The 24117-nt window shown below is 34.6% G+C and overlaps 1 protein-coding gene across 8 annotated transcripts in view; it reads right to left on the minus strand.

Moving 5' to 3' along the window:
* Window positions 1–24117, minus strand: part of Arfip1 (ADP ribosylation factor interacting protein 1) — a 121696-nt gene that overhangs the window by 18253 nt on the left and 79326 nt on the right. For all 8 annotated transcript variants that reach the window (XM_058583906.1, XM_046458869.2, XM_046458868.2 and 5 more), the window contains 3 exons: window positions 18333–18554; window positions 13500–13657; window positions 7357–7531 (listed from right to left, as the gene is read on the minus strand). In XM_058583906.1, the coding sequence (XP_058439889.1) occupies window positions 7357–7531; window positions 13500–13657; window positions 18333–18554 (555 nt within the window). The remainder of the gene's footprint in view (window positions 1–7356; window positions 7532–13499; window positions 13658–18332; window positions 18555–24117) is intronic.

Consider the following 24117-nt stretch of genomic DNA (forward strand, 5'->3'; position numbering starts at 1 on the left):
TGGAGTAGGGGCAGAACAGAGCCGCCGCCAGCGCCCAGAACAGGCCCAGTGACCTGCCGGCGTGGTAGCCACGACACCCCAATTGGAATAAGGAGAGAGCAGAGCCACCGCCCGCACCTGCAGGAAAGATACGCAAGCAGTATGAAAAGACAAGGAAAGAAAGGACCACAAGCAATGCAGGTCAACGCAACTTTAGAAGAGGTAACAGCTGCAGCAGATGGAATGTCAGATAAAGAATTCAGGATATACATGCTTCAGATGATCTGGAGTATCAAGGAAGACATTAAACAGCAAAATCAGACAATGAAAGATCACTTCGACAACAAATTACGCAAATAAATCCAGGAAGCAAAGGATCAACTATACAGGGAGATAGAGGTTATAAAAAACAAGCAATCAGAAATCCTAGAAATGCAGGAAGCAATAAACCAACTTAAAAACTCAATGGAGAATACTACCAGCAGAGTAGAACACTTAGAAGATAGAACATCAGACAATGAAGACAAAGTATTTCAACTTGAAAAGAACATAGACAGCTCAGCAAGACTGTTAAGAAACCATGAGCAGAACATCCAAGAAATATGGGATAACATTAAGAGACCAAACTTAAGAGTCATTGGGATACAGGAAGGTACAGAGCTCCAAACCAAAGGAATGAGCAGTCTATTCAATGAAATAATACAAGAAAACTTCCCAGACTTGAAGAATGAGACAGAATCCCAAATCCTAGAAGCCTACAGGACGCCGAATGTGCAAAATCATAAGAGATCCACACCTAGACACATTATAATGAAGATGCCCAACATACAGAATAAGGAGAGAATTTTAAAAGCTACAAGAGAAAGGAAGCAGATTACATTTAGGGGTAAGCCAATCAGGATAACAGCTGATCTTTCAACACAGACTCTGAAAGCTAGAAGATCCTGGAATAACATATTTCAAACACTGAAAGAAAATGGGTTCCAACCAAGAATTGTGTATCCAGCGAAATTAAGCTTCAGGATGGACGATGAAATTAAAACCTTCCACGATAAACAAAAGTTTAAAGAATTCGCAGCTAGAAAACCATCTCTTCAAAACATCCTCGCCAAAGCATTACAGGAAGAGGAAATGGAAAATAACAATGAAAACCAACAGTGGGAGGTAGGACAGTAAAGGGGGGGGAAATAATCAAAGAGGAAAACAAACCATGTTTAGTAACATAAATAAACAAATATGGCTGGAAGAACAACCCATATCTCAATAATAACCCTAAATGTTAATGGCTTAAACTCACCAATTAAGAGACACAGGCTAGTAGAATGGATCACAAAACAAGACCCAACAATATGCTGCCTACAGGAGACACATTTGATAGGAAAAGACATACATAGGCTGAAGGTGAAAGGTTGGGAAAAATCATATCACTCATATGGACTTCGGAAACAAGCAGGCGTGTCCATACTCATATCAAATAAAATAGATTTCAAGCCAAAGTTAATCAAAAGAGATAAAGAGGGACACTACATACTGCTTAAGGGAACCATACACCAACAAGACATAACAATCATAAATATTTATGCCCCAAACAATGGTGCAGCTATGTTCCTCAAACAAACTCTTCTCAAGTTCAAGAGTCTAATAGACCACCACACCATAATCATGGGAGACTTCAACACACCTCTCTCGCCACTGGACAGATCTTCCAAACAAAAGTTGAATAAGGAAACTATAGAACTCAATAACACTATTAATAACCTAGACCTAATTGACATATATAGAGTATACCACCCAACATCAAGCAGTTACACTTTTTTCTCAGCAGCACATGGATCCTTCTCAAAAATAGATCATATATTATGTCACAGGGCAACTCTTAGACAATATAAAGGAGTAGAGATAATACCATGCATCTTATCTGATCATAATGGAATGAAACTGAAAATCAACGATAAAAGAAGGAAGGAAAAAGCATACATCACTTGGAGAATGAACAATAGGTTACTGAATGATCAATGGGTTATAGAAGACATCAAGGAGGAAATTAAAAAATTCTTAGAGATAAATGAAAACACAGACACAACATATCGGAATCTATGGGACACATTGAAAGCAGTTCTAAGAGGAAAATTCATTGCTTGGAGTTCATTCCTTAAAAAAAGAAAAAACCAACAAATAAATGATCTCATACTTCATCTCAAAATCCTTGAAAAAGAAGAGCAAAACAACAGCAAAAGAAGTAGAAGGCAAGAAATAATGAAAATCAGAGCTGAAATTAATGAAATCGAAACAAAAGAAACAACTGAAAAAATTGACAAAACTAAAAGTTGGTTCTTTGAAAAAATAAACAAAATCGACAGACCCTTAGCGATGCTAGCGAAGAGAAGAAGAGAGAGAACTCAAATTACTAGCATACGGGATGAAAAAGGCAATATCACAACAGACACTTCAGAAATACAGAAGTTAATCAAAAACTATTTTGAATCCTTATACTCCAATAAATTAGAAGATAGTGAAGGCATAGATAAATTTCTTAAGTCATATGATCTGCCCAGATTGAGTCAGGAGGATATAGAAAACCTAAACAGACCAATATCAATTGAGGAAATACAAGAAACCATAAAAAGACTACCAACTAAGAAAAGCCCAGGTCCGGATGGGTATACAGCAGAATTTTACAAAACCTTTAAAGAAGAACTAATACCAATACTTTTCAAGCTACTTCAGGAAATAGAAAAGGAGGGAGAACTTCCAAATTCATTCTATGAGGCCAACATCACCCTGATACCTAAACCAGACAAAGACACTTCAAAGAAAGAAAACTACAGACCAATATCTCTAATGAACCTAGATGCAAAAATCCTCAATAAAATTCTGGCGAATCGGATACAAAAACATATCAAAAAAATTGTACACCATGATCAAGTAGGATTCATCCCTGGGATGCAAGGCTGGTTCAATATACGGAAATCAATAAATGTTATTCACCACATCAATAGACTTAAAAATAAGAACCATATGATCATCTCGATAGATGCGGAAAAAGCATTCGACAAAGTACAGCATCCCTTTATGTTCAAAACTCTAGAAAAACTAGGGATAACAGGAACATACCTCAATATTGTAAAAGCAATCTATGCTAAGCCTCAGGCTAGCATCATTCTGAATGGAGAAAAACTGAAGGCATTCCCTCTAAAATCGGGAACAAGACAGGGATGCCCTCTCTCTCCACTTCTGTTCAACATAGTTCTCGAAACACTGGCCAGAGCAATTAGACAGACGAAAGAAATTAAAGGCATAAAAATAGGAAAAGAAGAACTTAAATTATCACTATTTGCAGATGACATGATTCTATACCTAGCAGACCCAAAAGGCTCTACAAAGAAACTATTAGAGCTAATAAATGAATTCAGCAAAGTGGCAGGATATAAAATCAACACGCATAAATCAAAGGCATTCCTGTATATCAGCGACAAATCCTCTGAAATGGAAATGAGGACAACCACTCCATTCAAAATATCTTCAAAAAGAATAAAATACTTGGGAATCAACCTAACAAAAGAGGTGAAAGACTTATACAATGAAAACTACAGAACCCTAAAGAGAGAAATAGAAGAAGATCTTAGAAGATGGAAAAATATACCCTGTTCATGGATAGGCAGAACTAACATCATCAAAATGGCGATATTACCAAAAGTTCTCTATAGGTTTAATGCAATGCCAATCAAAATCCCAACGGCATTTCTTGTAGAAATAGAGAAAGCAATCAATCATGAAATTCATATGGAAAAATAAAAGACCCAGAATAGCAAAAACAATGCTAAGCAGGAAGTGTGAATCAGGCGGTATAGCGATACCAGACTTCAAACTATACTACAGAGCAATAGTAACAAAAACAGCATGGTACTGGTACCAAAACAGGCGGGTGGACCAATGGTACAGAATAGAGGACACAGAAACCAATCCACAAAACTACAACTATCTTATATTTGATAAAGGGGCTAAAAGCATGCAATGGAGGAAGGATAGCATCTTCAACAAATGGTGCTGGGAAAACTGGAAATCCATATGCAACAAAATGAAACTGAATCCCTTTCTCTCGCCATGCACAAAAGTGAATTCAAAATGGATCAAGGAGCTTGATATCAAATCAGAGACGCGCCGTCTGATAGAAGAAAAAGTTGGCTACGATCTACAGTCGGTGGGGTCGGGCTCCAAATTCCTCAATAGGACACCCATAGCACAAAAGTTAATAACTAGAATCAACAAATGGGACTTACTCAAACTAAAAAGTTTTTTCTCAGCAAAAGAAACAATAAGAGAGGTAAATAGGGAGCCTATACCCTGGGAACAAATCTTTACTCCTCACACTTCAGATAGAGCCCTAATATCCAGAGTATACAAAGAACTCAAAAAATTAGACAATAAGAGAACAAACAACCCAATCAACAAATGGGCCAAGGACCTGAACAGACACTTCTCAGAGGAGGACATACAGTCAATCAACAAGTACATGAAAAAATGCTCAACATCTCTAGCTGTCAGAGAAATGCAAATCAAAACCACCCTAAGATACCATCTCACTCCAGTAAGATTGGCAGCCATTAGGAAGTCAAACAACAACAAGTGCTGGCGAGGATGTGGGGAAAAGGGTACACTTGTACATTGCTGGTGGGACTGCAGATTGGTGCAGCCAATTTGGAAAGCAGTATGGAGATTTCTTGGAAAGCTGGGAATGGAGCCACCATTTGACCCAGCTATTCCCCTTCTTGGTCTATTCCCTAAAGACCTAAAAAGAGCATGCTACAGGGACACTGCTACATCGATGTTCATAGCAGCACAGTTCACAATAGCAAGACTGTGGAACCAACCCAGATGCCCTTCAATAGATGAATGGATAAAAAAAATGTGGCATTTATACACAATGGAGTATTACTCTGCATTAAAAAATGACAAAATCATAGAATTTACAGGGAAATGGATGGCATTAGAGCAGATTATGCTAAGTGAAGCTAGCCAATCCCTAAAAAACAAATGCCAAATGTCTTCTTTGATATAAGGAGAGTAACTAAGAACAGAGTAAGGACGAAGAGCAGGAGAAGAAGATTAACATTTAACAGGGATGAGAGGTGGGAGGGAAAGGGAGAGAGAAGGGAAATTGCATGGTAATGGAAGGAGACCCTCAGGGTTATACAGTGGAGGGGGTAGAGAGAGAGGAGGGGAGGGGAGGGGAGAGGTGGGGAGGGGGGTGGATGGGAAAGGCAGCGGAGCACAACAGACACTAGTATGGAAATTTGTAAATCAATGGATGTGTAACTGATGTGATTCTGCAATCTGTGTATGGGGTGAAGGTGGGAGTTCATAACCCACTTGAATCAAAGTGTGGAATATGATATGTCAAGAAATTTGTAATGTTTTGAACAACCCACAATAAAAAATTAAAAAAAAAAAAAGAAAATATTGTTAAAATTCAAGTACTAAGTAGATTATCTGACATCTATGCAGAAAAGACATTAAGGTACACATTCAGCTATAGTTTAACAAAAGAAACCAAACCAGATTTGAGGTATTCCAAGCTTCCAAAGAAAGCAAATAGGGGCAATAGACAGTTCCTAAGCCTTTCTTTAAACTATTAAAAATAAAAGGGTAAAAATTGCTCAATAACAATAGCCAAAACAAAAGTTCTCTTACAGTCTTCTACAAAGTTCTCTAAGTCTTCACCCAAATTATAGTTATTGCTTAAAACAACAGATTGACAATATCTCTTTATAGTTTTGAAGAGTTAGATAAAAAATATAAAAGACCAAAGTTTCTCTACCGATTTTATTTTAGACATAGCTGATTACCGAGTTCAAACTGAAATGACAACTTGATGACAGCTGTGGAAAGCCAAAACAAAAGATATCTCTGGATATTTCCTGCTATGATCTGAGTGCTGTGTACACCTTCTAAATTCCCATGTTGAAATCTTCACCTTCAAGGCGATGGCATTAGCAGGCGGGGCCTTTGGGAGGTGATCAGGTCCCACAGGACAGCCTCCTCATGAGTGAGAGTAGAGGCCTGAGAGAGACTGCTTCCTCCTTCCAACATGTAAGGGCACAGCAGGAATAAGCCATCCATGAGCCGGAAGGCAGCCCTCACTAACGCTAGATCTGCGATGCCTTGGTCTCAGCCTTCTGTCTCCGTATAAGCTATGCAATTTATAGTGCTTTTATACAGCAGAACAATTGGATTACAGAAGCAATTTTCTATTTTATAGTCAAAAAGAAAATGTGATAATGACATTATTTTCAAAGCAATGACTCCCAAACCTTTATCTCCGAGACTCTGACCCTACTTATCCAAACTCCCAAACACACATTGTCAACTTCTTACCAACTGTTTCCACTTGAATATTTTGTCACCATCCCAAATTAAACACTGGGTCCAAAAAAAAAAAAAAAAAAAAAAAAAAATCCCTATCCTTTGTCCTTACTCCCTGCAAGCTGAACCAGCTTCCTATTTTGATTTTCCAATCCTGTCATTCTGCCTCAACTTCATATTCTTTCCATTCTGTTGTTATTGCAATGACCCATGCTAGGGATGTCACTGTCTGACAGAGCACCCAGAGTTAAAACAAAGGCAGACTACAGTAATGAGATGAGCCAGGCTTTACCTGTTGTCTTTTGATGTGTTCATGTTATATGAACACAATGTGGCAAATTCATTTCCTGTTTTATTCCTTCTAGTTTATGCTAACTAAAGCCCTACACTGAACCTTTTAGCTATTCCTCATTCATCAGTTACTGGGGAGGATGCTGTAATTTCTCCTTGAAATCCATACCTAACATTAATGAAAAAGTTTCAAATTATTCAGAGGAGCATCTCTCATTATTTATTTAAATCACATGCTACTAACATCAATCTTAAAATTAAGGGTTGAACACCAAGTATTTTTTTTTGCCAACTGTTATATATGAAAGACTGGACAATATAGTTGATGACTCTTCTGACAGAAAAGTAATATTTTGTGTTCTTAAAACTCAAAACAGGGCAGATGGCACATGCCTGTAATCCCAGTGGTTTGGGAGGCTGAGATAGGATTGCGAGTTCAAAGCCAGCCTCAGCAACAGCAAGGCACTAAGCAACTCAGTGAGACCCTGTCTCTAAATAAAATACAAAATAAGGCTGGGGATGTGGCTCAGTGGCTGAGTGCCCCTAAGCTCAATGCCCAGTACCCCCAAAACAAAAAAACCCTCAAACACTGATTTATATGGAATTCCTTCTTGTAATTGTTACAATACAGAATTAATACAAACAAAAATCTATATATCTCTCTTCAGGGTAACTTTATTTTAAACTCCACAGAAAGAAGTTGAAAGTAAAGAATAAATTTACCTTATTTTCTTCTAGAAATTTCAATTTGATGGAAACATCATTGCGCATTTTATCATATTTTTCCTTATGTGCTTGGAACAGATGTTGTGACTGCTCAATTTTTGGGAGGGTGTTTGCATCGCGTGGTCCAAGATTCAGTTCTTCCAAATCAGTGCGATAAGCATCATATTCGATCCTAGAAAGAAGAGAGTATGTGATGTATACAACAAAACAAAAATATGTTCAGGAGACGGGCTAGAAAACATAATATTTGGTCTCATTATGTGATGATATATAAAGTACTCATAAAGGTTCCATACCTTATGCTTTTGAAATTGTTACTCCTTAAAAACAAAGAGCTATTAAAGTAAGAATGTGGAGGCCTAGAGATATGGCTTAGTGGTAGAGTGCTTGCCTACTATGTCAGAGGTCCTGGGGTCCACTCCAGCACCACACACACAAACAAAAAAGGAAAAAAGGAAGAAAAGGGAGGGGGAGAAAAAATACCTACAATGTGGGGAAAAGGCTGCTTCCTTCTTTTTTTGTACCAGGGATTAGACCCAGGATTGCTTAACCACTGAGCCGCATCCCTAGTCCTTTTTATATTTTATTTAGGGACAGGGTCTCACTGAGTTGCTTAGATCCTGGCTAAGTTGCTGAGGCTAGCTTTGAACTTGTGATCCTTCTGCCTCAGCCTCCTGAGCCATGGCTTCCACCATGCCTAGCAGAAAAGCTGCTTAAACTCAAAAACACATTCCTCACAGATTACACTATTAGCCAAACAAGTAATTTCCAAACCTTAAAAACCAGTTTAAAAATATAGATGTCAAAATCTAACAGATGTGGGGGGCTGGGGTTGTGGCTTAGTGGTAGAGCGCTTGCCTGGCACATGCAAGGCCCGGGGTTCAATTTTCAGCACCACAAAAAAATAAATAAATAAAAATAAAGGCATTGTGTACAACAAAAATAAATAAATATTTTTTAAAAATCTAACAGATGTGAATACAAGATCAAGAGTAGAGATGGAATCCCTATGTTAATTAATATTGATGAGGCATAGTAGGTGAGGAAAGTAGACACTAGAATGCTAAACTGAAACCAACAGACAAAAGAAAGTTACACTGAGAGTCAGCAGACCTCAAAATGTGGTTTAGGTCAGCAATGCAAAATAGCAATATAATGGGAGCCATAACTGTAATTTAAACTTCTAGTAGCTAGCTACATTAAAATGATAAATTAATTACACCTGCTTTTAAACAATATATTTTATCCAATATATTTAAATTATTATCATGGGAAAATGTAATCAATTCAAGAAATTGTTAGTAAACTACTTCACATTTCAGAACTGGGAACTAAGTCTTTGAAATCCATTATGTATCTTATACTTCCATAACATCAAAATTTAGCTATGTGTTTTGAGCTCTCAACAGACACATTGGGTACTATATATGACAACACAGCTCTAGCTAGATTTCTATAGTATTTCTATAGTATTCAGAATGTGACAATGCCATCTTACAGAGTACTTACCACCTGCATTCTGTGAAATGCCTTACAGAATATTCTACCACCATTAACTAAACTAGACCTACTACCACTACTCTGTGATCCCACGCCAAGCACCTTATAATACCTCTATCACAGAACTCTTTTAAATAATGATTCATCTATCAGCATTGACTATTCAGTACTCAGCCAAGAAGTAGCAGAGAGACCTCTAGTTTAATCAAAATCAGAATCACAAAGCACATGCCCCCAAACTAAAGCTTTTTATTCAGATAGTATGAGTCACATCTCCAGTTTGGGAATTAGGAATACTTTAAAGATCACAAACTATATTGTATGCATCACTTGAGAAAGAGTACTTCAGTCTTTCTCACTAAGCCTAATTTATTCTGAACTCATACTGAACTTAAGAAACTTGATTTTTCAGGAATAAAGGAGGATCATTTATTCATTAGCTGATATGTTGATTCATTCAACAATTACCAGGTGAGCACCTTCTGTTTCACTCACTATGCTTTAATGTAGAGCTGAAAATTTGAGCAGTGAGTTTATCCCCAAGAAGCCTGCAGTCTAGAAAAGGACAAGATTGCACATGATTACAAAAAATACTACCATGAGGGAGTAAGGAGTAATGGAGGTCAAGAGGAAGAATTAAGTAAGTAGGTATCTGGAAAGGCATGTCAGAGTAGAATTAAAATGCTATAATTAAAATCTGAAGGATGGTAAAAGCTTACTTGCTTGATTAGGACAGGGAAACTGGTAGAGTATTCCAGGAAGAGAACAGCCATGTGCAAAGGCACAGACACCATTACACATTTAGGAATTAATTCAGCATGTTACAACCTGAAGTCAGAACATGATGAGAGGACTAAAGTCAGTCAGGTAAGTAGGACTGAGATGAAGCAGCCCTATGACCCTGCTAAACAGTTCAGATTTAACCCAGTAGGACAGCTGATGGGAGGTCACTGAAGGATTTTGATCTGACGTGAAAGGAACATGATTCTATTTGTTCAGCATAGAAAAATCACTCTAGTGGTAGTCTAAGGAATTCAGGATGGACTAGAATAGACGATTAAGAACAGAAGCAAGGAAACCAATTAGATGATCATGGACACGCAGTGGAGCTAAGAAGACAGCTACAATAGATTTAATTTAATTTGTTAAATCAATGGATTCAGCAGCCAAACTCTGCCCTTTAATAGCTCTAATGTCTTTAGCTAGTACTGCATGTCTTTGGGTTCGAATTTTTCATCTATGAATGGGAATAAAAATCTCCACAAAACCATACATATACATGATTTTACATATATGTATACGTGTGTGTGTGTGTGTGTATAAAGGACACTTGGTAATAACGAAAACCTTCAGAATGTTTATTATTATGGCAAATTAGAAGCAAGATAGCTATGGTATAGTCATTTAGTGACATGGGAAGGAAAATGTTTATAATTTTATAAATTTTATAAAATGTTTATAATATTTATAATAAATAAGAAGTGAGAATATAAATCTATAAACCTGAAATTAAAAAGAGGGGTTATGACCAGGAGCAAACATACTAAAGACTAAGAAATAAAAGGAAAAGATGGAACTAAAATAAATGGTATTATGCGGTAATTTAATCTAAGAAGAAACATCCTTCAATAGCCTTGGAGCATATATCTAAACAGCAGTGATTAATTCAAACATAATCAAAGTTAAATACTGACCTTATATTTCTTAATTTTTACATTCAGAGTTTGTAGAAGGTATCAAAGTAAAAGTTCCCATAAGAGCTTCTCTAATGGTATGCATTACCACCAAGAAGGGAAGGGCACTAAGTTTTCAAAAAGCAACTCTTCAAGGCTGCCAGTCTGTACTGGGTCTGTATTGGCACAGTTAGTGATGGTTACTCTATGGCTTATATAAAACTTCTAGAGAACAGGTGTCCGCATCTGAAAAGTCTTGACTACAATTGACTCCCTTGTTGGTGCTGCTGTGGAGAAGGGTTGAATGGGCTGTTATAAGATTTTCTAACACGAAGCACCAGAGGGCTAGGAAATACTTGTACACAATACATAATAGGGAGCATTAAAAAGCCACCGGGGCATTCGCCTAAATTACCATTTTTTGTGCTGATCAAATAGATGACCTTTGCCCTAGAAGTCAGTAAATTCTGATTTTGACAGAGAAGAAAATTCAGATACTGAAAACTTTTAATCTTGAATTCTTTTTGAATATTATTCTTTGGTAACCAATGTTTCAGTGTTAAAAATAGCCAATTCCTTGGTACTTCATAAAAAGTCAAATCCCAAGCTAAGCTTAATGAATAAGATCATATATTGTAATTTGAATTAAAAAAGGATAAATTATGAAGTGAGATTGCTGTTAGTTTGTAAAGTACAGAGAGGTTGTCGGAAGGCTTCCTTTAAGTAAACAGCTATCAAGTACATAGAACTTGATTTATAATTTTGTTTAGAAGTTTCAAACAAACCTAAATATTATATATGCTCAGATCTTATACCATATTATACTTTAAGTTGGGCTTTTCATTATAAAATGTGAAAATCATTTTTCCTAATTATACGCAGAATTTTATTTTATTTTTTATTACTATCTTTTTGTTGCTGCTGTTTTTTCTTTTTGCTATGTTGGGTATTAAAGCCAGGGCCTTGTGAATGCCAGGCAAGTGCTCTACCACTGAACTACACTCTCAGTCTAAAATTTTAGATTAATCTAGTTCAAGCTTAACATCTACTGATCAAACGTTAAAGGGTAAAATGGATTCCTGTCTTGGCTTTGAAATTGACTACTGAGAGCAAAGCATGTAACCTTTAGCTCCTTACTTCTCTTCTGTAATAAAATATAAATTGTTTTATGTATAAACAGTGGCTTTTTAAAATAGGGGCTAATATTTTTAAAGTCATACTAGAAATAAAGCTTGAAGAAAAAGTTAAAAATATATTTAAGGTTTGCAAAAAAAAAAAAAAAAGGCTAAAGAGAAAAACACTATATGTTAAGTGACATATTTCAGTTACTATTTCAGAATAGGTAGACAGATATAAAATTATGAAATTGAAAAACAAATCAGATTCATATAATTCCTAAATGGGAGATGGTGGAGGTTACTTTTAGAATATTACAAAATAATTTTTTACCTTCAAAACTCATAAATATAAGAATAATCAAAAAGACTTTCTAGAAAATAAGAAGCTTAAAATGATGAAAGCAATAAAAAATATTTTTATGAACAAATTAAGGAAAAGATAAACTTAGAATAACAAACAGAATTTATAGAACTGAAATGTTTCATTCATGTACACAATGTTTCCTTTGAAAAATAAAAAGTGCATGAAAGGATTTAAATGGAGACTGGAAAACCAATTACTAGGAATGTTACTAAAGGGTTTCCATTAAAGGTATCTTCTTGATAAATTCCTTCAGGGTTAATGAAGAATAATAAATTCCTTCTTTTTCTTTTTTCCCACCTTTTAATTTTAATACCATGTTAGTAAATAATTCAAACAATAAAGAAAAGCAAAAACCCAAGACCTAAACCTAAATAAGCCACAAAGTTCTAACCAATCACATCTGTTTTTCTTCACTTTTGTCTAAGTCAATAAGAACTTCCTATGTTAATGTTAAACTGAAAGTTACAGATACAGCATGGGACAGAAGAATTTCTTCTTGTGAAATGATCAAAAAGCAATATTAAAGTTTGCACCCTTCTTTAATTAGGCTATGAAAAGTATAACAGAAAATAATAATTTTAAGTGTTCAGGAAGCGGGGGAACTCAAAGGCGACTAGACTGATACTTAACATAAAAGTGACAAGGCATGTAGGGAAAAAACTGAGCATGGAATTGAAAGCTGAAAAATACTATTACAAGTTTGCTACTTTTTAGACATTAATAAATACTTATTAATATGCATGCACATAAATGAAATGGAATGTATAAAAATGCTCATTATAAACAGTTATCAAAATATAAAATAAAACATGAAAAGGGTTTGAAGGTTGGTTAACCTGGATAAATGAAAATCAGGAGTAGGTATTCACACATGATATTCACAAAATCCTGGTGACAGAAATGAGATTGTATATTCAGGAGGAACTGACAGTGCAGGTCTAGCTGCTGTGGAGCAGTGGGACTGCTTACCCACTGGGAAGCACAGGTAATGCAGGTGAAAGTGGTAATGAGGATAAAAGGTAATCTTAGGCCATGCTTTAAGGGGTCCTGGAAGGACACAGGGCCTGTCCTCTTCTAAGGAAGGTGGAGCTGGGAGATCCTCCATTTCCCTATTCCCTAGCAAGCAAGTTTAAAGTTTAGGCACACTACCAAGACTCCACTGGACATTCCCAAGGCAATGAATCAAGTATTCAGAGGTCTATTGGAAAGTACTTCTGGTAGCTGTGGTACCATCAAGTAGCAGGGGCATAAAAACCAGGGTACTGAACAGATACTCGTAGGCATTATTTGGCTGTGGTTCTTGCCTATTTCCAGAATCTTGTTTTCCTCCCTTTATGAGAGCTCTGTGTGTTATCTTATAATCTTCCAGTATATTCTTTTTTTACCCTTATTAGACAGAGTTGGTTTCTGTTCTTTGCAACCAAAATTTTAACAGCATTATGTGCCATCTGTAAAATAGACGATATGGAGAAACTTTATACCTACCTGGCACTTTCATATTGTTTCACAGTCATTAATGTATCTTCAATTGTTTTATTCACCAATGTGTTCACACTAGCAATGAAAAAATTAATGGCCCCAAGAAGAGTCTCTCCATTTTTAGCCAGCAGCTTCTGGGTATCTGCATTATAGCCAAATTCTTCCTAAAATAAAGAAGTCATCTTAACTTACCCAGTGGTAAAATAGTAGACATGACTTTGAAAATCACAAACATATCACTAATGAGAAAATATTTTCTTTAGAAATCTAGCAATGTAAGTTTTTCTTTCAGTCTTAAAATATATAAGAATTTACATCACAGTTAGCTATTTCATTATCAAAAAAGTTTAATAAGCCAAAATTGTCATCAGCTTAGATGCACAGCTAAACATAAATGATTTTTAAAAGTTAAACTACTTTGTACTAATATAAGCACAGCTGTTAGGAAGAAAAATATAGCAGATTATTAATCAAAGAAACTATAACTTTTACAACCAAATTAGGTAAAAATTGGTTAAAACTTTCAGACATAAAATATATTGTAATTTTTTATGTTTTGACTGAATCTCCTCAAAGTACAAATATTAACAAGACACATTTCTGTGTAAACTTAGCGACCAGTTGACTCCCAAGCTCAAGCCTATCTATGCATACAGCTGAGGAAGGATCACTCAACACCAGATTTAGTTCATTCTCTGAATAAACCACATCAGCTCAGCAAACATTACACACGACTCCTTCAGACACGGCAAAAACTAATCCTAAATATTTAGCAGAGGAAGCTTCCCAGTCCACGTTTCATTAAAACAGATTACTGAGGAACACACATCTGACCAAATTAAAAGACTGATCATATACACATGTATATACACATATACATTTATATGTGTACGCGTACGTATTTTGTGATGCTGGGGCTCAAACCCAAGCCTCATACGTGCTAGGCAAGCACTCTACCACTGAACTACACCCCCCAACTCCAAAAGATCATGTTTTATTGTATGATAAATCTTCATCTTGAGAATTCTCCAGTTAATTATAAAACATTTCTCAATTTCACCTGAAAAAAAAAACTAACTAAAATTATTTTTCTTATGCGAAAAGTATTTTCTATTTAAACTAGATCTATGCAACTCTTTACACTGGATTTGGTTTTCAAAACTGTATAGACTTTGATTGCAAATATTGGTAGATATAGGATTACATTAAAAGAATGTCAATTAGTACATGTAAAAACTAAAATGAAAGGCAGTACAGCTGAAGATTTGTGACAAGTTTCTATAAGCTAGATTATACACAAAGTCTAAATAAATGTTACTGGAAATAGAAGAGTACAGGACAAAACACTTTTACAACTTTTAGAAAATATTAACATGCCAGAGACAGTGGCAGATATCAGTAATCCAAGCAACTCCTAGCAACTTGGGAAGCTGGGGCAGGAGAATGGTAAATTCAAGGCCAGCCTGGGCCACTCAGAGAGGCCCTGAATCAAAAAATAAAAAGGACTGGGAATTCAGAGATAAGTGCCCCTAATCTAATCCCTAGTACTGCCCTCCACAAAAAAGAAAATGTTAATAGAACATATTACAACTCTATTTCCTTTGATATTCATTAAAAAGGGCAAAATTCAAAAATCAACAAATAAAAGGATGAAAAATATGGAAGTTAGATTTACATAAATTCAATAGTGGATAAAAGGACCCTTTCTACTCACTGTACAACAAACTATGTATCATTACACGATACCCCTCCCTGTAGTACTGTGTTCATTTCTAAAAGTTTTCAGTACCCACAATTATACATTAAACCTTCAAAATGTCACAACCCCAATTTAACCACAGAAGATGTATATAACCTAGAGAGCTACTCTTTTATAAACAAACAAACAAAATCATAGGAAGACGAAATTTCAGCAGATTGAAAAATTATATAATAGAATTTCGAATCCTAAATTTACACATGAGAACAATGGGCCTAAATACAAAGCAGGGAGAAAGAGTAAAGTGACACTATTTTATTTCATGAATATAAATCCCACCTGTAATTCTGGGAAATGTGTTTGTAACTTAAGATTTTAAGATTACAGATGTAGCTAGTGGGAGAGCTCTTGCCTAGAGCATACAAGGCCTTGGGATGAATCCCCACTGCTATGAACAACAAAAACAAATACTTAAGATTTTAATGTATAATTTGAAACTTCAACCAGCTAAAATAAAAAGCTAATTTTTTATAATAAGGCACATAAGCTATAGTAGTAAATGATATAAAATAATTAGAACACAATAATTAGAAAGAAATGAATATACTTATGTATATACATTATAAGTAAATAAACTTTTGGCACTGAAAATAAGATAGAGTATGACTCAAACTTGAGTTGCTGACAATTCTTAGTATTCTCAGTTAGATAGGGATATTTTATATATTATTATAAGTTGTTTTAGCAATTACAAATAAACATAAAACAATCAAGCATATTTACATCAGGAGTAGGGCTGCAGTTCTAATCTGCTACTTAAGATAGAAGGTTAATGCAATTCCTAGAATTAAAAATTTAATTTCAAAATACCATGTACCAGTATACAAACTGACACACAGACCAAAAGAACAGAAGAACTAGAAATAAATCCATATATCTAAGCCAAATGATCATTGACAAAGGCCTCAAAAACATATATTGGGAAAACATCAGTCTCCTCAATAAGTGGTACTGGAAAAACTGGATATCCATATGCAGAAGAATGAACCTAGACCTCTATCTCTTATCATATACAAAAATAAACTCAAAATGTATCAAAGACCTCCTGAAACTAAGAAACTACTAGCAGAAACCATAGGAGAAACACTTTTAAGACACCAGTATAGACAATATTTTGAATAAGATCTGAAAAGCAAAACGAGACAAATGGCATTATATCAAATTAAAACACTAAGAAAAGGAAACCATCAACAAAAAGACAACCTATAGAATAAGAGAAATTCTATATTTGCCAAGGGATTAAAATTCAGAATACACGAGGAACGTAAAACAATAACACCATCACCCAACTAATCCAATTAAAAAAAATGGCCAAACGATATGAATAGACATTTCTCAAAAGACAACATACAAATGGCCAAGGAGTACATGGAAAAATAGGCAACATCACTATCAGGGAGATGTAAATCAAAACCACGAGTTATCATCTCACCCCAGTTAGAAATACTATAAGCAAAAAACAAAACAAACAACCCCACACAGAAATGCTGGTCAGGATGTGGACAAAAGAGAGCTCTTATACACCACTGGTGGGAAGATAAATTACTATATCAATTATGGTACGTAGCATGGAGGTTCCTAGAAAAATGTAAAAAAAGAACTACTACATAACCCAGCAATTCCACTCAGGGGTGAAAATAAAGGAAATAAAGTTAGAATGTCAGACTCAAAAGGTTACATATTATATAATCCCATTTATATCAAATGTCCATAATATGTCATTCCACAGAGACATAAAATAGATTAATGCTTGTCAGGAACCAAAGGAAGTAAAGAATAGATGTGCATTTTCATTCTGGGATGAGAAAATGTTCTGGAATTTGATAGTGGTGATCGATGTACATCTTTTTGAATGTACTGAGCAGAAAAAACAAAAATCTCTTAAAGGAGATAAAAATGATTTTTATAAATGCCTACTTTCTGAATGCAACTTTGTAAGGATAAATTATGGTACATGAATTATATCTAAATATATTATATTATAAAATTCTGGAACATATCTGTGGAACAGATATACTACATACAAATTTGCCTTCTCTGCATGCAATGTCTGTGCCAAAATTACTTCCATGTAGCTAAATTACATAATGTTCAAAACGTTTTTGATTTTGGGGAAGGGGATGTAGCTCTTTAAGTTCAGTGGTAAAGTGTTTGCTTAGCATGCATGAAGTCCTGGGTTTGATCCCTAGCACTTTGAAAAAACAAAAAAAGAGTTGTAGATCTGGCAGCATTTTGTATTTTACATTTTCAGATTAGGGATACTCAACTGGTACAGTATGCATGTATTCCAAAATCTGAAAAATTCCCAAATCTCAAATACTTCTGGTCCCATTTATTTCAGATACATGTAATAAACATAAAGTACCTAGTCTGTTCCATTTAAATTGTGTACTCAGTAATTGCAGCTGTTATTACATTCAGTTTCCCAAATACTATTTCTGTCTGTTTAATGGCTTAGTCAAAAGTGAGTTTCAGTATTTTTCATTATTGTGATCTGAAGCCAAATTTTGTTGTCCAAGGTTTTAGGACAAAGGGATTTAATGTTTTAACTTATTGAATTCTTCAAGTTAGAAGTTTGTAGCTAAGGGATGTCTGTACCAGTAAGCCTCAAGTAAGAAACAAAAAAACAAAAACACCTAGACATAAAAGAGATCACAAGATATGTCCACACCAAAAAACAAAACAAAAACAACTACAACAAAACCAAAACACACATGACTTCTTTCTAGGCTGCTTGAATATCTTTCCTTCTCTCTTACCAAAGTTCCATTTTCCGAAAACCTCCAGCTGACATATAGTCTAGGGTACAAATGGATTACTATGTTGACTAAAGTTAGTTGGACTGTCTTAAAAAATTACATGAAATACCTTAAAAGAATGTCTCAAAATTTCAATTATATAAAGCCAGGGCTGTAGACCAGTGGTAGAGCATGCACAAGGCCCTAAGTTCAATCCCCAAAACCCAAACAAACTCCTACTATATTAAGAATTCAGCAAATCATAAATGTAACAAATCACCTCTTGGACTATTCCCATTACCATTTTCTTCCATCTCTAATAGCTATTTTAAATAATCTTACATGGAGTTCTAGAGACTTCAAACTCAGGTCAGCAAAAGCATCTCCAAGTTGCCTTTGGGTGTGCACCATCTGGAAAAGCTGGGTTGACAATGTCTGAGCCAGTCTTAGAATGTTTTCATATTTTTTCTTGTTATCTCTTAATATATCAATCTGAGCTTCAAGTTCAAGATCCACAGTTCTTGAGCCACGGCCTAGCTTCTCAGAGATAATTTGTCGAGTACACTAAAAATGGAAAGATGTACTTTGTTTAGGAGAGGGAGAGAAAAGGAAAAACAAATATAGCAATCCAAAATACAAATGCTAAACATGTAGCAAAAGTCTTTTTTTTTTTCTTTTTTTTTTTGTAGTTGTAGATGTACAGCATGACTTTATTTTATCTGTTTATTTTTATGTGGTGCTGAGGATTGAACCCACATGCTGGGCAAACACTCTGCCACTGAGCTACAGCCCCACCCGTCTTTTGTATTTTTAATTTCAAGTAAACTAACCTAACAAACCGAAAGTTGCCAGCCCTTTAGCAATTTATGAGGACACAGAGTAAATTTACCAGACATGTCTAAAAACTATTACTAATCAGAAGAAGTTTTAAGATTCATTTAATTTATATACTGTCAGATGAATTCTCACATTTAAGTTTGGATAAATTATTGGACACAATAGAGATAGTTGGCATTGTTTTAAGAATAATATTAAAACTGTTAATATAGGAATAACAAAGAATACCAAAATTCTATGCTCTTATTGGGTTTCAAAGGCTTTGTTTTAGTCTGTCTTCCCTCTATGTAGTTCTTGTGTATGAGTGTATAAAGTAGGAATGAAGGGAAAGAAGGAAGAATGAAAAGCGAAGGAAGCAGGAGGAGGGGAAAGAGAAAACGAGGGAAATTACAGATTACTGAGTTCTCCTTTTACTTAGCATGATGTTTAATTATGTTATTCTATTCTACACCTGAAATAATAATACAGAAGATATAGAAACTTAAAATGTTTTAAAATGTATTTAATTTCAAAACACATGAAAATAAGTTTCCAAGTAACAATTTTTTAAAAAATATTTTTTAGTTGTTGATGGACCTTTATTTTATTTATTTGTACGTGGTGCTGAGAATCGAACCCAGTACCTCACACATGCTAGGCAAGCGCTCTACCACTGGGCCACAACTCCAGCCCCTCCAAGTAACAATTTTTGATGGAAATAGAAAATTATAATAAGGCTTTCATCATTCAATAATACATTTTAAAGGTAGCTGTGTAGCGAATCAACATATTCACCATTAAAACTTACCAAAAATATTCTAAAAATATAGTATCATAATTTAAAAATTTGCTCTTTATTATGTTTTTCAAAGGTTTGATTATAGAATTAATGTTTGTTATAGAAATTAAAACAATGCATGAATAAAAGGTAAATTCCCTTTTCCTTTAATCCCATTAAATAGGCATCTATCAATAGTTTTGAGTATTCTAAATTCTAAACTCAACTTTAAACATACAATCAAACATAAAATGTTTGGAATAAATATGAGATTATTCTGTTACATATAAAATACTCTGAATGTTTCTTTTCTATTAAAATATCTTAAGCCCTTTTGTCAGTATACATAAACCTGCTAATCATATATTTTTCCATTTAAAATTAAAACTAATTTCCTGACACATTCTCTTTTTTCATCAACTAAGGATCTTTAGGAACAAACTTTTTTTTTTTTTTAAAGGAATTCTCTTCTTAAAAAGTAGAAAAATTCTTAACTACATAGAAAAATTATAATAAAAAAGTATAATAACCAGGTATGGGGGAACATGCCTATAATCCCAGCTACCTCAGAGGCTGAGGAAGGAGAATCCCAAGATGAAGGCCAGTCTGAGCAACTTAGCAATACTGTATCTCAAAATGAAAAATCAAAAGGTCTAGGGATGTAGCTCAGTGGTAGAGTGCCCCAGAACTGAAGGGAAGAAAAAAAGAAAAAGAGAAAAAAAGTACAGGTTAAGAATAGAAGAGAAATAACACTATTACTGGGAAAACATATAAAACTGTCCTAGGAGAGGAAAATCACATAAAGAGAAAAGTTTAACTGGAGGAGATATGATGATTTTAAGGAGGAAAAAAAAAATCAGCAAGAAATAATTGCTTGAAATGGTAATAACATAAAAGAGCTAGGTCACTCATTCTCACACTTTTCTTCTAGACCAGGATATTCCCTATCAGAGACACTGAATTTATTCCCAAACCAAAGCATGTGGTTCCTTCCATACCCAGATTAGTATCTGTTGAAAGTTAAGAAGCCAAAGTCCATTAAAGTAGATTCATAAACTGGGCAAAACCAAAGAAATGTCACCTGTTATTTTGAGTGGCCATTTTTTTCCCCCAGAAATAACAGTTACAGAAAGGCAGGAGGGCCAAAGGTTTAATGAGGAAATGTTTTTGTTTACTTGTTTCCAGGAAGCTAGGGCAGTGAGATACTGATATGAGGCAAATTAAGGTAAATCTGGGCACCTGAAACAAGTTTTGAAACTGACCTTACAGAACCTATATTCCAATAAAGGTAATCATATACTCTTTAAAAAATTAAATAATCTGGAAATAAGAATACTATACTGGCCTACAGGCAGCTTTGTGAAGAAAGTTGTAGTGAGAAGATATAAAGCTGTTAGGCATTTTGCCACTCATTAGGGTCTCAAAAGGAGTTTTTTACATAATCCCTAAAGAGTGAATTTTTATTTAAATCAATTTATAATGTATACTGATATTAAAATGAAAATTTGTAGACTACTATATACTATGGAGGAAGTTTAAAATAAAACAAAATTAAGAATCTAAGTTCTCTATCCTTTGTTAAAGTCCTTGAAAATGGAGATTATTTGTAATGAGCTGGTAGTCCCATATAAATTAAGAATTCATTTTGAAGATAATAGCTTCCAAATGAAGCTAAGTTAAAGGGGTAGAAGAAAGGCAAAGTCAGTTACTGACCCATATAGATTTCCCAGTTGGAGCAGGACAGATGAAATAAAGTGACACATGGTGTGAAAATTACCCTGCATGTCACTGCATGAACTTACAAGACAGTGACTGTGCAAGAGTATTTAAATAGCACCAAGAGCTTTTTTTAATGCTAAAAAATAAAGACATTTAAGTGCAAGCAAAAGAAAAAATACAGAGCAACAACAGACAGATTTTAAGAAGGTTATTACAATGAAATATAGAGAAGGGAGCATCAAAGGAACTTGAACAGGGAAAATAGGCCAACCAATAAATGAACGAGGCAATATGACAAGAAAAACAGGCAGTTTACAAGGGAGTTTAATAAAAGATACTGCCTTAAAGACAACAAGAGTATGAATAAAAAGACAATAAGAGTATGAATAAAATGGAAAATTCTTAAATATCTTAAAAAATTTTTAATATTTAGGAAAGAATCAAACAGCTCTAAACGCTGAAACTGAGATTAATGTTAAAAAAAGACTTCAAAAAGTACTCTATTGTAGACGAGGAAAAAACAAAAAACATAAAACAACATAAAATAGCTTATTATTTACAATTGTTTCTACAGATGAGAAGAATAAAATAAATTCTGGATTTGAATTTTATGAATAAAATCAGGTAGATTAAAATAATGCTTCAAAAGATGGGTTCAAGAGCTGAACTCAAAATTACTCCTATTACATTAGCTGGCTTTTAATTACCAGCCTGGTCTTGGGGCTGAAATTAACAATGAACAAATGAAGAACTAGATCTTCTTTTTGAGAAAAGCCTTGAAGTATTTCTAAAGGACAGAAGAAATTAAAGACAGAAATCATGAAAGCTGGAAGATCAAAGTCATAAACAGAATCATGTTATTCAAGAATAATATACAGAGGCTGAGGTGGAGGCTCAGTGGTAGAGAGCTTACCTAGCATGTGTGAGGCACTGGGTTTGATTCTCAGCACCGCATATAAATAAATAAAATAAAGATCCATTGACAACTAAAAAATATTTTAAAAAAGAAATAATATGGATAACAATCATTGTCCTAAATCAACCCAATCAGAACAAGTTCCTAAAGCATTATCCATAACAATGAATACCCAATAACAGGTACAATTTAGATCAAAAAGGTGTAAAAGAGAACAAAGAGAATCATATAGACCCAACAGATCATTTTACTCTGAGCTTCCTTTGGTTGAGAGCTGTTTGTCAGCCTAGACACATGGGGCATTTTAAGAAGATTTTAAGAAGTTTATTACAATGAAATATAGAGAAGGGAGCTCCAAAAAGTCATTTGAGTTAGAACCCTCTTTTTCTCTTGTGACCAAATTGGAATATCCAAATTAAGTTCTGATGAGAATATTTTTCATATAAAAAAACACAACACCTCCTTCCCATAGTATACCATATGCACCACATTTTAAAGACTGGTCATTTTCATTTACATAAATTTCAGGAAAGGATAAATGTAGAATCTACATAATATTAATATTATGAGACAAATGTAGAATCTTAATAACGATTCAACTCAGATTAGTGTAGAAGTAAGAAATGGAAGAAAAGGAACATATAACATTCACAAATAGGAACAATTAGATAAGGAACAAGAAAAAAACTAAATGAAATGAAAAGAGGGTTCAAAGGTTCTACATTTAATAAATAAATGAATAAATAAATGGAGTTTGGTATGAAAGAAACAAGTGAAATAAAGGGGAATTCCATGCAGTCGGCAGATAACAGCATCATAAACAAAGTTACCCAAGTATTAGAAAGCATAGATTGCTTAAGGAAATCTTTGGGTAATTTGGTATGGATAGGATCCATAGACAGAAAAGAGGAGTAGAAAAAGTTGGAAAAGCAGGCAGGGTCAGATTCATGCCATTCTGAAGACAACTGGGGATTGGCTGAAGGATGTTAAAGCAACAGTGACCACATTACGCAGATGTAGTCCAAGAGAATTTGTTGAGAAGTTATTACAGGAGGGATGGGGTGGGGGGATAGTTTGTGTAACAAAGACAAAACAATGGCTGTGAAGGCTGGGATGCAGAAAAGAGGAAAACATGATGGAAAACTAAGGAGGCAGAATCCATAGGATTTAATGGCTGACTGAGTATGTGGGATCAGTAAGAAGATGGAGGAGACGTCTGTGAATATTGGGTAAGCAGTTGTGATATGAAGGAATAGGGTAATTCCAATCCTTGAAAACAGAGCAATGACTTAAGAGAATGCCCTGCATAAGCAGGCATCGCTGGCATTTCTCAGCTTCTACACTGTCCCAAGCTAAGTAACTTCTGGAAGTTACATGTTAAACATAGCATGTTTCAGGGCACGTTTACCAACATATTTAAAAAATAATTAACTGAAAAAATAAATTCACTGTTTTAAGAAGACACAGAGGAGGGGATCTACTCTGTATAAAGAAACACATGATTCCTGAACTGCCAACCAACAGATCGACAACCAATTCACAACTCAGAGTGTGGCTCATGCTCCAACCTAAGCTGCTGGGGCTTTCAGCCACTTAACTGTTCCATGAATTTACTACCCTATCCATGTTGAGTTTTCAAAATTACTAAGTGAATTTAGGGATTGGGCTATTTATAATACATGAAATATACTACAGATTAAGTAATTTGCTTATTTATTTTATGGAGAACATAAGGAAAATAACCAAATACTCAAGCTATGCAATAACAATGTGGCTAAAATTTTAAAACCTAATTAATTTACTGTGCTACCTATGGCTAACACTTAGTAATTATAAGAAGATACAAGAATTTCAAACCTTAGAGAATTAATATGCTTTCCCAACCTTTGGTTACTATA

This window comes from Marmota monax, unplaced genomic scaffold (genome assembly GCF_021218885.2).
Source record: "Marmota monax isolate L192 unplaced genomic scaffold, Marmota_monax_Labrador192_F-V1.1 WCK01_AAM20220418_F8-fsc00002, whole genome shotgun sequence".
Lineage (NCBI taxonomy): Eukaryota > Metazoa > Chordata > Mammalia > Rodentia > Sciuridae > Marmota > Marmota monax.